The sequence below is a fragment of the Callorhinus ursinus genome, unplaced genomic scaffold, assembly GCF_003265705.2.
Source record: "Callorhinus ursinus isolate GAN/ISIS: 27379988/994484 unplaced genomic scaffold, GSC_fseal_2.0 scaffold8, whole genome shotgun sequence".
In the NCBI taxonomy this organism is placed as follows: Eukaryota; Metazoa; Chordata; class Mammalia; order Carnivora; family Otariidae; genus Callorhinus; species Callorhinus ursinus.
The window spans coordinates 1,783,580-1,799,352 of NW_027397070.1; the positions used below are offsets into that span (position 1 = coordinate 1,783,580).

At 48.6% G+C, this 15,773-nt stretch overlaps 1 protein-coding gene across 8 annotated transcripts in view; it reads right to left on the reverse strand.

Moving 5' to 3' along the window:
• Nucleotides 1-411: 411 nt before the first annotated feature.
• Nucleotides 412-15,773, reverse strand: part of ACIN1 (apoptotic chromatin condensation inducer 1) — a 33,821-nt gene continuing 18,459 nt past the window's right edge. For 4 of the 8 annotated variants that reach the window (XM_025870326.2, XM_025870327.2, XM_025870324.2 and 1 more), the window contains 11 exons: nt 9,589-9,730; nt 6,072-6,114; nt 5,094-5,227; nt 4,844-4,996; nt 4,186-4,327; nt 3,712-3,857; nt 3,184-3,291; nt 2,937-3,044; nt 2,373-2,697; nt 2,159-2,259; nt 412-1,353 (listed from right to left, as the gene is read on the reverse strand). In XM_025870326.2, the coding sequence (XP_025726111.2) occupies nt 1,027-1,353; nt 2,159-2,259; nt 2,373-2,697; nt 2,937-3,044; nt 3,184-3,291; nt 3,712-3,857; nt 4,186-4,327; nt 4,844-4,996; nt 5,094-5,227; nt 6,072-6,114; nt 9,589-9,730 (1,729 nt within the window). In that variant the 3' untranslated portion in view covers nt 412-1,026. Of the gene's footprint in view, nt 1,354-2,158; nt 2,260-2,372; nt 2,698-2,936; nt 3,045-3,183; nt 3,292-3,711; nt 3,858-4,185; nt 4,328-4,843; nt 4,997-5,093; nt 5,228-6,071; nt 6,115-9,588; nt 9,731-11,500; nt 11,651-15,773 lie in introns of those variants that run through there. The other 4 variants (XM_025870328.2, XM_025870325.2, XM_073894943.1 and 1 more) reach the window with 4 other exon arrangements.

Consider the following 15,773-nt stretch of genomic DNA (forward strand, 5'->3'; position numbering starts at 1 on the left):
AGGCACAACAGCAGCGGGAGAGGACGGCGGTGGGGAGTGGAGCCTTTTTGGGAAGCTCATTTACAGGCGCCCACTGAGTGAGCGGCTGCCGCCCCCTGGCGGCCGCTGCGGGAGGCGCCTTGAAGGTGGCGAGCAGGTGACCCAACGCCTCTAACGCGGGACTGGGAACCGGGACAGGGACCCTCCTCTTCCCAGGGGTCTTCCCCTCTGGCCTCCAGTGAGGACGATGCTCCGTGGTGACGTGGGTAGAGCCAAGACAGAGATGGAGGGCGGGAAGTCCCTGCTCCAGGAAGCAGCAGCCTGCCTAAACAAGTGTATGGAGTGCAGGCAATGGTGCCTCCGTGCTACAGCCGTCTTCAACTGCTTGGCTCTCCCCCAGGCCCTGCCCAAGGAAAGCCAGTCACACACTAGTTAAAACTAAGTCAGATTTTTATTATTTTCCATAGACCACATCATTTAATAATAAAAAAAATAAAAATAAAAATTGAACAAAAGGAAAAGGTGGATATAAAGTGGAACCGGTGGGCAGAAGGCAAGGGCTGCAGGACAGAAGAGACTGGGAACTGCAGGGGCCCTGGGACTCAGGAGGAGATGCTGATTCAGCTCATAGGTGACCCAGTCCTGGCCCCGGCTGTTCCCAAGAGGGGGTTGTGAGTACCCAAAGGAGGTGGTGAGCAGGATGGAGGAAAAATGAGAGGTCTGGGGCTCTTGGTTGTTCCCCACCTCTGGGCCAACCACCTCCCTCCCTAACCTAGCTCTTCCCTCTCAGACTCAACAGTGGGAAAGGAGAGTGAGGAGAGGGCTAACTCCCAAGAGATAGGTTATGGGGGTGGGGCTCTGGGGGGAAAGACGGCCACGGCTCCATTTGGTATGTGGGGACAGGTGGCAGCCATACTTGAGCACTGGGTAAATGGTGTGAAAGACCCCTGGTTCTAGGGCGGTGGAGATTGTACCTATCCCTCTGTGGCCTCGAACCCCCCAGGGCAGGGTGGCTGATGCCTGCAGCTCTCGCTCATGCGTTCCCGGCTAGCGGCGCCCACCCCGGTCCCGCACAGGCGTGCTCCGACTCCGGCTCCTGCTGTGGCGCTTGGTGTCTCTGCGGTCCCTCTCCCTGCCTCGCTCCCGGTCCCTCTCCCTCTCCCTCTCCCGATCACCCCTGTCACGCTCCCTTTCCCTCTCTCTCTCCCTGTCCCTCTCTCGGCTGTGCTCTCGACGCTTCTCCCGCTCCAGCTGTCGGTTCCGTTCCCGTTCTGCTTCCTTCTCCCGCTCCTTTTGCTCTTCCTCTTCTTGCTCCTTTCGCCGCTTCTCCCGCTCCTTGGCCCGTTCAGCCCGCTCAGCCTCCTTCTGAACAATCTGCAGCAGGCAGCAAAGGCAGGGAAGAGGCATCTCAGCCCCACGCACGCCAGTCCCGCCTTGTCTGTATTTCCCTGGGCCCTGCCCTAGCTCAGGATCATCACCAGCTTTGCTGTTAAGCAGGAAGGGGGTTGTCAGCAATCACAGCTGTCTTTGTCTCCGGGTCGCAATCCCTCCAGGTGTTCGCCTTTTATACCCTCAACAGGCAGGGGCACCATCCATGCCTTGCCTCTGGTATTTCCCCAGCTACTTAAGACGTGAACAAACCACTTTTCCCTTTAGCCGAGTACATCAGCCTCAAATTCCCAAAAAGGCCCATTACGAAGAAACTTAAATTTAAAAAGCAAAAAATCCTAGGGGTGCCTGGCTGGCTCAGTTGGAAGAGCATGCAATTCTTGACCTTGGGGTTGTGAGTTCGAGCCCCACATTTGGTGTAGATTACTCACCAAATAAATAAAAATTGGGAAAAAAAAAAAAAGGCAAAATATCCTAGAAATAAAAAAGCAGAGAAATGGTTTCTCAGCTAACTGAAATCAATTTCCGAGAAGGATGGTTGGCACAGACAGCTTCCTAGACACACAAACCCAGTTCCTGTCTTTGTGTTGACCTTGGCACTCTTGGGTTTGGCTTCTCTATGGTGTACCGTCAGCTGGTTCTTAAAACTGCCTTTCCGTGATGCTTAGTTTCTTCCCTTATCCTAAGCCAATACCTGGGCCTTCTCACACCAGTAGTCAAGTGACTCTCCCCCTTGCACTGCTGTCAAGCCTGGCTGCTACTCAGAGTGGAGCATGAAGTGAGCACTCACCTGGCTGTCAGTCAGCGGGAGCCAATAGATGCAGGGAGCTGCCTTGGTCTTACGGAAAAGGTCGTCCAGCAGCTTGGCAGGCGGTTCCTCCTGAGCTTTCTCTGAGGTGGAAGAAAGTGAGTCAGACCTTATGCCCTATGACCCTGTGTGTCCCATCCCATTTGGGTTCCTTTCCCACCTACTAACAGGTGCGTGTGTCCCCACAGCTAAGTACCTTTCTTCTCACTCTTCTTTTCTTTAGACTTCGCACGTTCCTTGCGGCGGCGGTCACGGGACCGTGATCGGGAACGGGGACCTTCTCGAACTTTGTCCCGATCCCATTCACGCTCTGATCGAGTTCGCTCCCGCCGCTCCATTTCCCGTTCCCGCTCTGCCCACTGTTCCCGCACCGCCCGCTCCTGCTCCCGCTGCTCTGCCCGGGGGTGCTGTGGTGGCTGTGCTGGGGGTGGGGGCGGGGGGTGCAGGGGCCGTGGTACCCCCTGCTCCTCTGTCTTAGTTTCAGAGGGACGGTCCACCAAGAGGCCCCGGTGATAATCCAGCTGTGGGTAGAGGAGGGACAAGGACAGTCAGGACGGAGAGGGTAACACTCCCACTGAAGGAGCCCAGGTACCAGGGCATACAGGTTCTGAAGCCCCATGGTTCAACGAAAAGAACCAAGGGGTAGGAAGAGGGAGAAGGAATCTCGGTGGCTGCAGGTTTGGCCAGGATCTCAGCTGGATTCTAGCAGATAATGGCCTCCCCTGCCCCTCCCCCTCCTTCCTTTCCCTAGGTTTCTTACCTCATCTTGCTCAGCATAGTCAGCACAAAGGAATTTGGGATTGGACTGGGGCCATTTGACCCCATGTAGCGCTGTGCGGGTGGCAACTGCTTCTTCTACTGTTGAGTACTGGTGGAGGAAGGCAGAAGGCAGAGGGTCACAACAGGCCTCAATCCCTCCCACTTGCCACAAGGCCCTTGAACCTGCCCACGTTGGTTATAAAAGGAAATGTGTGCCACAGCCTAGAGAATCAGCTTCCTCCCCTCACCGTGACAAAGCAGTGAGATTTGATCTTGTCAATCCAGAAGGCCTCTTCCACCAGAGTTCCCGTCCGGCCCAACAATTCCTTTAGTTGGCCTAAAGTGAAGGGACGCACCTGCCAAGGAAAATGGGAGTTTCCGAGTCTTGAAGAAGGCAAGAACAATACTCCTGCAACCAGTCTTCAGATTCCCCAAGTATCGGCCACAGGAGTATAGCTTCAGAGTATGGGCACAGAGGGGTCAGGAACTCTCCCATGGGAATGAGAGAGGAGCGAAGAACGGTTAACACTAACAGAGACACTATGACACTATGATACTACGTGCCAGGCCTTCCACAAATCCTCCAGACAACCCTGCAGAGGCTGATACTTTGTCCCCATTTTTCAGATGAGGAGACTGGTTGTGAGAGATGAGGTCAGTTGCTCAGTAAGTGAGTAACCGGCAGATCTAGGAGTTGAAGCTCAGTAACAGGAATCCAAAACTCAAACTCTTTAACCACTAAACAAGGCTGGGCTGTGGGAATGACTCCGACTCACCAAATTGGAGATGTGGACGATGTTACTGATCTTGCCCCGGGGAGGGGAGGGCACCTGAGCAGTTCGGACTGGGTCATCAATTGTAATGGAAACTCCAGACTTTTGCTGGCTAATGGAACGTCGAGTTAAGGTATCTCCTAAAGTCACTATCAAAAAGAGCACATGAACAGTTTTCAGCAGGGAGCAATGCTGGCTCTCTCACCTCTGCTATGCCTTTCTCTCATTCCCTACCAAGCACTGTTCCACCTAACTGTGCTGAGCATCTACAGTGTGCAAGGTACTGTCTAGGCTAAAGCTCCTCACTATGGAGATTCAAAGATTCTAACCTCACTCTCAGGTAGCTCAATAACTAAAAGAGGGAGATAAAACAGCAATGCAAAAACACTATAATAAAAGGCAGAAAACATTAAATGCTTTTAAAAGAGGTCCAAATAAAGTGCTCTGGGAATTCAGGGAGCTGCACGCTTCACCCACCTTTCTTTACTTCATGCTCCACAGGTGGGGGCAAGGCCACCTCTACTGAAACCTGGGGAGGTATAGGGGGTTCTGCTTCAGGCTCCTTCTCCTCTTCCTCTTCCTCCCTTTGCCCATTCTCCTGGCCCTCTGCAGCTACTACCTGTAAGGTATCAGATAATAGAGGAATTCTTAAACTCCAAACTGGCACGTTCTTCTCCGCCTCGTTTCCTGAGAGAGGGTGGTACAGTAAACCTAGCATGATCCTTCCACTAGGAGAAAGATTTCATTCTCCTCCACTGGATCCCGGGATTATTAATGCCTCAGTTCTGCCATGAGGAAAACGAAAGCAGGAGTGGGCAAATTTTTTCTGTATAGGGCAAGATGAGAAATATTTTTAGGCCTTGTGAGTCACACAGTCTCTGTTGCAACTATTCAACGCTGACGTTATAGCACTTAAGCAGCCAGAGATAAGAGTAAATGAGCTGGTGTAGCTGTGTTTAATAAAATTTTCTTTATTATGGACAACAGGTTGGATGTGGTAGTCTGCTGACCCCTAAAAGGGCAATGAGCGCAACCCTCTGCACAGATGGCAGATTTCCCTTCCAGGACTCTACTTTGGTTGCCTGCTTGGGAGTCCACTGCCCGCTCCCCTGATGCTGGGGTGCAAAAGCCTTACCTGGGTGACAGTCCGGCATATCTTCAGCCCCTTGTCATGGGTTCCATCATCACCATTACGCTCTGTCTCATCCTCAGAGATTCGGGAGTCGTCAGCATGAAGATCCACAATAGCCTCCTGCCCCGCCAGGGGTTTGATGTCGGGGATGAGGCTCTGGGACACAGATACCCCCCACCCCGTTACACTGGGCCCGTGTCTACTCCCACCTCAACGTGTCTCATCCTCCCCTCCCCGGCTCCTCCCACCTCACCTTGAGTGACTCGGTGGTGATACTGATGGAGGGTTTCTTCTGTGTGGTGGCTGTGCTGGCTCCCCAACGCCGCTTCCGACCAGGCTGGCCCCCCTCTGTGTCACTGTTTCCAGCTGGCAACCCCTTGGTAGCTGCTGTCCCCAAGAAATAGGACCAAATAGTTAGATGGTCTTAGGTCCTCTGCTGGTTCACACCACTAACACCTACAGATAGCCTTCGACTGGAATTTCAGTAAAAGGTTAACTTAAGGAAATTGTATTTGGGGGCTGGGGAAACCATGCCTCAGAGTGAATAATAAAAGGACTGGAACCACTTTCTGACCAATAAAAACTACTGATCTCTGAAAGCAACATGGAATGGGTAACTAGGGTGGTGAGCAGTTTAAACTTTTAGTGGTAGAACTAACGAAAGTACTGGGGAAGACAGACTGAGAAGGACATAGGAATGCAGAAAAACAAGACTATGTGATACTTATATCTAAGTAAAGTTAAAGATTGTGACATGATCTGATCATGCTTTAGGTTCATTTTCACACTATGACTTCATATTAAGTTATAAAGATCTATTACACTTTTGTCGATTTAGAGTTCCTCACTGGGAAAATGTTAAAAATGAATAAAGGATAAACTACTAAACATTAAAGAAAAGTCCCTCAAACCCACTGCTGGTTCTGAGGGTTCAGATATCTGAAAGAGGAAATGCATGTAGGGCTAGATAGGAAATGGTGAGAGAGACATCTCAGTGTCATTAGTTAAGAAAAAAATGTGACCTGGGAAAAATGACAGTAATTATCTGAAGTTCTGAATTTCAAAATAGAACCCTACATATGCCAAGAAGATGTAGATTTGCTGGATGGAGGGAGTGGGGTGGGAAGGGGTGACCTAAGAATGCCACTGAGAGGGAATGGGAACCTATTTCTTTATGAACTGATTTTTATGGTACTCCTGACCTTTATCAGGGATTTGGGGCTAGACTTACAGACAACGGAGATCTTCCTCTTGAATGATTTGGGCAGCGAGCTCTGTATAGAGAAGAAAAGGGGGGGAAAAAAGAGAAAGAGACACACCCCACAGAGAGGGGGGAAGGAGGTTAGATGGGGCAGTCTTAGCATAGGCTCCAAAGACACAGAGAGAGAGAGACACAGAGACAGACAGAGACCAAAACAGAAGCGGCAAACGGCAAAAACGAAGCAGAATCAATGCAAGTTAGAGAAAAAAATAAAATCAAACATCACAGCAGGGAAAAGTCATCTAGTCCATACCACACCTGTGTATTAGCTTAACCAGAAATAAGCTGGAAGAGGAATTCAGGAGCCTCCCAGCCCTTTAAAGGCATGGGTCTTGCCCTCTTCCACTGTCTCTACAGGTTGAGAGGAGGCCAAACCCAACAAAATATGCCCAGAACTGGGTCATCTAGTCCTCCTTGGTCTCCTTGCAAACTCTCAGAAAACACGAGGAAACAAGGAAAACCAACTTTGGGATGATCACTGCAACAAGGTAAGCCTCCTCCTTTTCTCAATGTCTTAGCCTGACATCCATTGACTGTGGCTTTGAGTCACTCGGACAGCAGCCTGTTAAGGCTGTCCACACCCCTACAGTGCAGCACTAGACCCACCAGAGATGAGGCTTCCTGAGCCAAGGGCCAGCAGAAAGACTTTCAAGGTGTCTTTGGTAAAGGAAGGGCTGTTTTTTTTTTTTTTTTTTGAGGGGCAGATTGTCCCCAGGGAGCCTCCAGCTTTCCATCCCACTGTATAGAGCTCTAGCAGAGCCTTACTGTTTCCTCTCCAACAGGGCTTAAGCCTCAGGGGGCTCTGCCAAGGACCAGAAACTCCCAAACCTGCCATCGAGCAAGTTTCTGCCCCGAACACTCAGTGGGAGAAAGACTATGGACAGAGCAAAAAGAGAGAGAGAAAAGGGGATTAGAGTGTTTTTAGATTTAAGTGCTTATTTCTGGAAAAACTAAGACCTACCACCCTTCTAAAGGGTAGGGCAGGACCCTCTTGATGAAATCCCCTTTCCCCGTCCACCCCCCAGCCCCGTTTGTGTCGTCTAACCAAGTCTCCTTGGTCTCTGTTAAGGGCCAGCCTGACCCCTAGCCAGGCCGCTCTCGATGGGTAAGTTAGTGAGGAAAAAAAAAAAAAAAAGAAAGAAAGAAAAGAAAGAAAAAAAAAGGTCTTAATTAAAACAGGAAAAACATGAACCAAATAAATAAATAAATCCAATAAAGAAATCAGAAAAATAAAGAGAAAATAATCAAAATAAAAGATTAAATAAAAAGAAGAAGAAAATAAAGAAGAAAATAACTAGGAATATGACAAATGTTCCAGGTACCATCTCACACCTGGGATCTTCAGTTCAGCCAATCGCACCTCACTGTGTACTGTATCTAGTCAACCGCCGGTCCAATCAGAATGAGCCCTCCCTGCTAGGCGCTGTGCAATTGGTGGGGGGTTGGGTTGGCAAAAAAGGTGGGCGCACGGCGTGGTGGTCAGCACGGCACTGCCAGAGTCCTCCCAGGGGCGCAGGGGGGGCGGGAGGAAAACGTGTGGGGGGACGCTGCCCAGTTTCCATGATGTCAAGACAGTTCACTGGCGGTGGCCAGGCTCAGCGAGGGGTACGGGGGGAAAAGGGGCAGAGACATCAGTCCCAGCCCTGTAGGGGCATCATCTTGCAGTCCCTGATGAGATGGCCTCTGAGTAGCAGGAATGGTCCTGGCCTTTTATCGTGAGAGGCAGGCAGGACCCTATGTCCACCAGTGGCAAGATCCAGCAATACCACCACCCAATACTTGGAATCCAGGTGATGACTTGAGTCCCTTTCTCCTCTGCCTGTAAATGGGGAAGGGGTCCTCTCACCGAGTGGGATCATGGAGCCTCTGATGAAGGCAGCCTGGGGGTAGTAGGTGGATAGCCCCAGGACCTGGCACACATTCAGCAGCAAGGTCAGAATACTTTTCTTCTGAGAGTTGTGTGTGGCATCTCCTCAGGGACTCCAGCTGAGACAGTGGTTCCAGTCAGGTGGATGGATGAGCCCCTGCCTCCAGGGATGGAGGAGAAGTTGGAGCAACCAACATGCTGCCCTTCACCATGGACAACAGGGACCAAAGGAAAAGTCCATCTGATGAGCAAGTGGTGATACATGGCTGGCTGTCATCAGCATTAAATCCCTGGGCTCAAACCCTAGACTTCTCTGCAGGGCTCCTAGTCGTTACAGCTTAAGCCGAGAGCCTCCACTCGGTATTTTACAGCACGGCACTGTGATCACAAACATTGACTCTTTAGGAGGTCTTGGTGCCCTAGATGGGGATCCCAACAGTCTGTAGCAAACAAGGCAACCCACAGTCCTCAAAAGGGTAAGGGCATGTGGGCAGGCGCCCCAGCACTGACACAAGCTCTTCTTGGGGTGTCCCAAATAGGGAGATGATGCAAGTCCACCCCTTTCCAAATGCTTTTTGCTTTCTCAATACAAGTCTCTCCAGAACAGTGCTCTTCTTGGCCCCCTGATGTAAGCAAGGCAGGGAGGCAAAAGGGGGCCCATCACAGGATCCCATATACATGCCCCCCTCTGGCCAAGACACCTGGATAGCAGACTCGGCTCTGATTGGGCAGCTCAGTAGCAGCGGGTGGGTCCAGAGGAAGAGGCGGCATCAGCGATTGGCCAGTTGGGCAGGGTTTTATTTTACGGGCGGATTACCGTACATGAGGTACTTGGACAAAGTTTTACGGGGAAGAAGGACCTTGTAATAAATAATATTCTGCACATCAAATCACTTTCACCGGCCCCCACCCCCGCAACACACACCAAAGAAAGGCTACACACACGACAGTCCCTCCCATCCTGTTACCCCAGTCCCAAACCCAGCTAATTCTTTCTCTATTACTTTAAGAGCCAAGAAGACTTCGCTGGCTCTGATGTGGGGAGCCCCCTGAATTGGGTGCAGGATACGAGATAACATATATGCCAAAAAAGGAAGCAGAGGAGTCAGAAATATATGGAGAAGGGGCCTTTGGGATCACCCCAAGTGCTGGCTTCTTAAGTAGCTACATCTCTGCAATATGACCACTAGAGGGCAGAGGAGGAACAAAAATTCCTCAGCACGGCTCCTCGGCTGAGAACCACCAAAGCCCACTAGATGGCGTTGAGCTCCCTCCCACAAGCTTTTAAAAAGGAGGGAAAGCTAACAGTTACCACAAGGAAAGCTGGGCCTGGGTCTTGGATAAAGGTCCATTAACTGACTTTTCCTTTAGTTACAAACTTCCAAGAGTCTGGACTGCACTTCCCCAACAAAGAAAGAGGAATGAATGAGCCCTGTCCCCATAACAAAGGGTCTCCCTTGCTAAACCAGCGAATTCTCCCTTGGCCCTATCCTGATCCAAAGCTGGCCTACCCCCTTCTTTAAGCTATCCCACTGTGTAAGAGGGATCACCAAAGTGGTCTACTCTTTCCCCTAGGCCCACTCCTGCCCACCCACCCCAACAGGTGGCTTGGAAATTTACCTCTTTCTTCTCCTCATCTTCAGCACTGCCCTCTGGGCGGTCATCATTGCTGACTTGGTCTGCAATAGGCACGGGGGGTTCTGGAACCTCATTTTCAGGTCTGTTTTCACTTGTGTCCATGGTCACTTCCTCCTTCTCCTCACTGACAGTATGGGGAGAGGTAGGGAGGGAAGGGCAGGAAAGAATCAAGGGGAAGAGAGAGCAAGACGTTAGGTTTTGGGTCAGGAAACCCCCATGCCTCATCACTTAGGGTGGGGTTGGGAGGGCTGCTTTTCAGGTGAGACTAGAGACCCTGCCCCCACAGGAAAACTGGGAAACTGTTTTCCTTGGGGAAAGAGCACAGATCGTAGCAACCACAGCCACCCACTGCCCAGATGGGATAAAGCTGTGATGTGTGGGGTCAGGACTCCCAACTGTTTTTAGGTAATTCGCCAGAGTACTCTTACATGGAAAGGAGAAACATACTCCTCTGGACACAGTCCCTCAAAAGTGTGATTTGCCCACAACCATGTGGCCTCCCTATCCCCTGACCATAGGCATCTTTAACAAAATTGCATGAGAAATTAAGGGAAGCCTGATTGCTTAAGAAGACAAGAAAGAATGGCTGTGGCAAGTGATCCCAACCTTGTGTTTATAATCAACTGCTTAATAAGGCCTAGCGACCCACAGGATGTGGAAACAACAGGAATGGAGAAATTGGGAGGGGGAGTGGTTGCAGGGAAAGTAGGGCTGGGGAGGGTTCAAACTTCAATAAGGACCCTCTCATCCAAAAGGAAAAATGACAAATGCTGGAGTCTGAAAGCTCAGAGAAGAATCAGGCCACTTTTACCTGCTCAGAGGTGTAGAAATTGTTCTTACATTCGGCTTTCACCCAGTTTCTCCCACTCCCTCATTCCAACTTCCAAGAGATAAAGAGAGCAGGCCTCCCAGTCGGGACACACCCTCCCCCACACCCTATATCCCCTCCCCACTACAAATCCTGAATCCCCCCCACCCCCACTCTGAATCACATAAGTTAGCTCCCATTTCAGGCAACGAATCCCAGAGATGCACTTCAGATAAACTATCTTCCCATCTCCTTTTTCTGTCTTCATCCCTAACTTCTATCTCTTAATCTCACTCCCACTACCACCCAAACACTGGGGGAAAAAAATCAGATTAAGATGATCAGGGGCCTAAGACCCAGGAGAGGGGAAACCAAGCCTCCCCACGCTGATAACCACCACCAGAAAATTCAGCATTCCCCACAGGCTGACTGACACTCAGAGGTCAGAACAGGCTCCCCAGAGCAGGCAGGGAGGGATGCACGGGAAGGGGGAGGGGAAAATCGGAACTGTGCCCCCAGCTAACCGGCCCCCACAGAAACACGCGATCCAACTGCCTAAATCTAAAGAAAAGACTTATCCAAAAAAATACCTATTTCCCACACGGAGAGGGCAAGTTGGGCCAATTAGAAATCAGGCAGGAAGGACAAAGGGAGAAAGCAGAATGACTGAAAACAAACCAAAACGAAAAGACGGAATGAAAGCCATGGGGAACAGAAGGAAGAGGAGGTAGGCTAGAGCGGTGGGGAAAAGGGATACATGGAAATGTGAAGCTCTCACCCTTCTTTGCTTTCTGATAACATGATTTTTTTTCTCCCCCTGGAAGTGCTGTTTATCCCTTTCTGGAATGGAAGAAATAACAAAAACCAAACAAAAAAAATCCTAAAAAATTAAAAAAAAAACCCACAACACCTTCCTTGTCCCAAGAGCCCACCACCTCCTCCCCAGCCACCCGATCCAGAGAGAGAAAATCGAGATGCAGCAACTGGGGATCCAAAAAATGGTAAATGGAAGGGGAGGTGGTGGTGGTGGTGGTGAGGGGAGGCTAAAATAGATCTGGCTTTAAGAGATAAGCGTTAAGTCCTCACGGCAAACCCCGAGTTCGGCTGGATTGGTCTCTCTGGAGAAGGAGGAGGAAGAGGGCCAGGCTGCTGGTAGTGGCTGGCTCTATTGTATTGGCGGAGCGGCGGCGATCAGCCGGAGACATGCAGGGGAGCCATCTTGCCACTTACCCAGCAGCCCGTGTGTGCGGATGGGGGAGGGCCCTGCTGCAGCAGGGGAGGGGAAAGAGAAGAGGGAGGGCGCTGAGTGAGCAAGGTTCTTATCCTCTGGCAGGCCACAGGGAGCTCACTGCTGGCTCAATAGGCCTGGCCCTTTTCCTTCTTTTCTCAGGTTACAACAGCTACCAAGGCCTAACCCCAGAGGGAAAGGGTGCGCTCTCCTTGTCTTCCCAGGGGGAGGGGGCTGGGTGGAGAGGACATACAAAGTTACAGCTGCTTTCTTGGAAGATTCCAGAGAATAGAGGGAAGGGAAACAGCAGAGCTCGGGAGTGAAAAAATGATTAAAGAAGGAAGACAACAAAGCCAAAGTTGAAAGAGACACAGAATGGAGGGTCATGAGCAATTTTTTATGTGCCCACCTCCCTCTATCCTAGAAGCCAGTCAGCTGTTCCTGCGGGGAGGTGGGATGAGAACAGGCACTACCCAATCACTACAGTAGCTAGCTGGCTGCTCACCCCAAGCAATGACCACGTGTTATTACTCCAACCTGTCCTTTCTCCAGGGATGGCGGGAGGAGAGGATAGCAGAGAGAGTTCCTTTTGGAATTATCAGTAGAGAAGGGGAAAGGTGTCTCTGAAGAGATGACAGACAACTTTGTTTCACAGAGTCTTTAATAAGGTCACCCTGCCCCGGGGTCCACTGGAGCCAGAAAGGAAAAGGATAAACAGGGCAAGGGGACCTTGGGTAGCTGAAGCACGAAGGCCACTTCTTGGAGCAAGGGCTCCAAGGTGGGGGCTCCAAAGTTAGATAAGAAGCCGAAGTGAGAGAGCTGTTACACGGGGTGGCGGGGTTCTGCTGGGCCGGAAGTGTTTGGGAACTAAATGGAAATTAATCATGGGCATGTTCACCAGACTAAATGTGAAATAAGAAGCTGACTCTAATCGTTCAAAAAAAGCACTCAGTAGACGCTCAAAAAGACTCCTTTGTTGACTGCAAAGGTGATCCTTTTGCATCCTAGTGGCAGCAAAGGTTTACCAGTAAGGTATTTAATCAAAAACTTGGTATCATCTCATTTGTAATACCAGAGCTTTCAGCCAGAATAAATTTTCCTCCCCATTACTTAAAATCTGGTACATGCCGACTACATGTTAAAGTGGTCATGTTTGCACATTACTCTGAAAGTTCCCTTTCACTTAGTGGTCCCTATCTGTTCAGTAAAACTGAGAGCTCTACAGTCAAGCTGGCCAGGGCCCAATCACGGCCCGACCGTGCTCCCATACAAGTTCTGTGACACTGGGCGAGTCTCTGATCCTGTGTATCTCTTACTTTATCTGTAAAGTGGGGATCACAACAATACCTAACTCATGGACAGTGTGATAAGGCTTTGCCCTTATGAGTCTGGCTTGGACAACACTCCAAGTCAAGGTAAGGATACGCATAAAATCATGTATATTTAATAGGCCATTATCTCATTTGATACCACCTATTGGAGCTTTTTCTGAGTTTTCTCAGAATAGACTGCGCTTTCTCTGATGCGAAGGCATTCAGTAGTTGGTCTGACAGGTTTTCAGCAAGGACCTCATCATTCTGTATAATAACCACTGGTTGACTTGCCCCTCGCCTCCACCTTGCAGGATTCCTCAAGGTCAGGGACTACATCCCTTAATCCCTAGCCCAGGGCCTAACACAAAGAAATGCTCAGTAAATATTTCTGAATTAGGCTGTCATTGTGTATATACCAAGTGGACACTTTAATAATTGCTTGCTGAACTAAAAGTTTTCTTCTTCTTCTTCCTCTTCTTCTTCTTCTTCAAGTAAGCTCTACGCCAATGTGGGGTTTGAACTCATGACCCCGAGATCAAGAGTCGCATGCTCTACCAACTGAGCCAGAAAGCACCCCAAACTTTTCTTCTTAAACATTATTTTAGATGGAACTCCCACAGAGAATGTTACCTTCCAACATCCTCAAATAAATGTTCCCTATCCATCAATTGTCCTAAGATAGTTTCAGCTGCCAATACGCCTCTCCAGAAGTAGCTTCCTTGGAGGAAGAATTTTTCTTTCACTGGAAATTCTTTCTCATTTTTTCAAGAATAAGAATTTTACGACGTTATCCTTGGCCTTAAGACACAGTGAGTTTGTGCCATCTATTTCCCCACAAACAATTCTGTGGGATCCAAGATTCCTAAGACTTTATTTTCATAAGAAAATGAGGAATCCTTGAAACTGCCCCCACAAGGGACTCAAATCTATTTGCAGGATTGGTCCCAAAACCTTGTTAGCTACTTGTCAGAGGCCCATGCTTTTCTTTGTAGTCCTTTTTAAACAAAAGGCATCTATAGGCATCTCCCTTCCCACATTTAAGTTCTTGCACAAATATTTCTGATATCTTTGAAAAATCTGTGAAATTGCATGGGGGCTTGGGGGTGGGAGAGCTCTATCCATAACTGAACAGCACACAAAGCATTTGCAGCCCAGAAGGAAAGGGAAGGACAGAACTACTTGGAGACTAACATCACATTATAATTCATATCTAATTAAGAGTCAGAGAAACTAACAGAAAAGGAAATTTCTACAGGCGTGTTTGAATTTTAGTTACTGTAGAAAATTCATGAGGAGCTGAGGACCTGATATGAAATAGTGGGATGTGACTATTCTCAAGCAATGAGACTTAAATATAGAATACCGGTTTCAATCTTGGTTTCAAGATAACCAAGGATGATATGATTTTGGGGGTATGTTCTTAGATTCCAATTTCTCAGTAAGCAAATGCTATTGATGATAATAAATTCTACTTTTAAAAATTATGCATTATTTGGCATATTGGTACTGTAGATTCCCTGGAGAGTAACCATTACATTGTCATTCTGGCTTAAAGGACTATTTTCTTCCTCGTACTCAGACAAAAGGACAAATTAACATAATAAGACAAAAGCCCAAAGCTGCTACTGCCTGTAAGGGTTGTGTACTCAGGAAAGTTGTATTTAGAAAAATTCAGGTTTGAATTAACTACTGCTGGATAATACAGTTGCTCACACAAAAGTTCTTTTCTCCTCCCCCTATTTTTTTTTTTTAATGTAAAAACAGTAGCATTATTTTCTGCTGTATGAAGACACTTTTGTTATATCCATAGCAGGCAGAAGATTGGATTTTGGAACATGGCTCAAATGAAATAGGACTGAGGGCTCACAAATTCCTGCTCCAAGCAATGACAAGATACCTTACCTCATAAATTAAGAATTCCTCAGGGCACAATCAGAATCAGAATGGATTTAACAAAGCACAGAAAAAGTTAGGCAATCTCTTCCAGGTGCTGACAGGTCCTTGAAGTCTTTTTTTTTTTTTTTTTAAACACTTTACTGAATCAACAGGCCCTAACTCTGTCTTTTGTTGAGACAGGAAAACCGAGGTTAAGCCACAAATAGTCTTTTCCATTTAGCACTGCTGATCCCACTTTTAAAATTGGCCAGGGGCTCCAGAGGTCACTAGGCTGAAAACTAGGACTCTAGAGTGATGAAAGACTAGGACTGTTGTGAATCAGATGCAGTAGGGCTTCCAGAAATGTAGGTAAACCTCTCAAAGATTCATTTACCAAATCCAATGCCAGAATAGCCTATGAGTTTAAACCCTTGGGCATGTCTTTTTATTAGGCTGCTGAATAGACCATCTGGAAGATAGGCAGAGGGAAAGTGGGTAAAGGGGATGTGTGTGAGCTACTCCTGAGCTCAGATTGCATTTCTCACCTATAGGCTGCTTCACTGAAGCGTGCCTACGCAACAATGGACAGTCTCAGTATTTGCCACTTGCCTGTCACCTTGTTGGAATCAATGTGACTAGATTACTTCAGTCATAAAATGGAGGATCAAGGGCACCTTTACATGGGGAGAAAAACTCTGTACAGGACTCCAAGCTTCATTTGCCCTGGACTTGCATGCTAAAGTCCAGAAATAAAGATGTTTCAAAATAGCGTCAAGTGCCATTTTGCTGCCAGGATCTCACAGACCAACTGGTTTTAGGGCAAAGCAAAACCTTTTCAGAAAATTACTTGCTTCACAAGGGGTATAGGAGGCAGTTCCTCAGGCCCAATTACTAGCAGACTGTCAACACCTATTTCAAAGCTGCCCTTATACAAAGGACATGC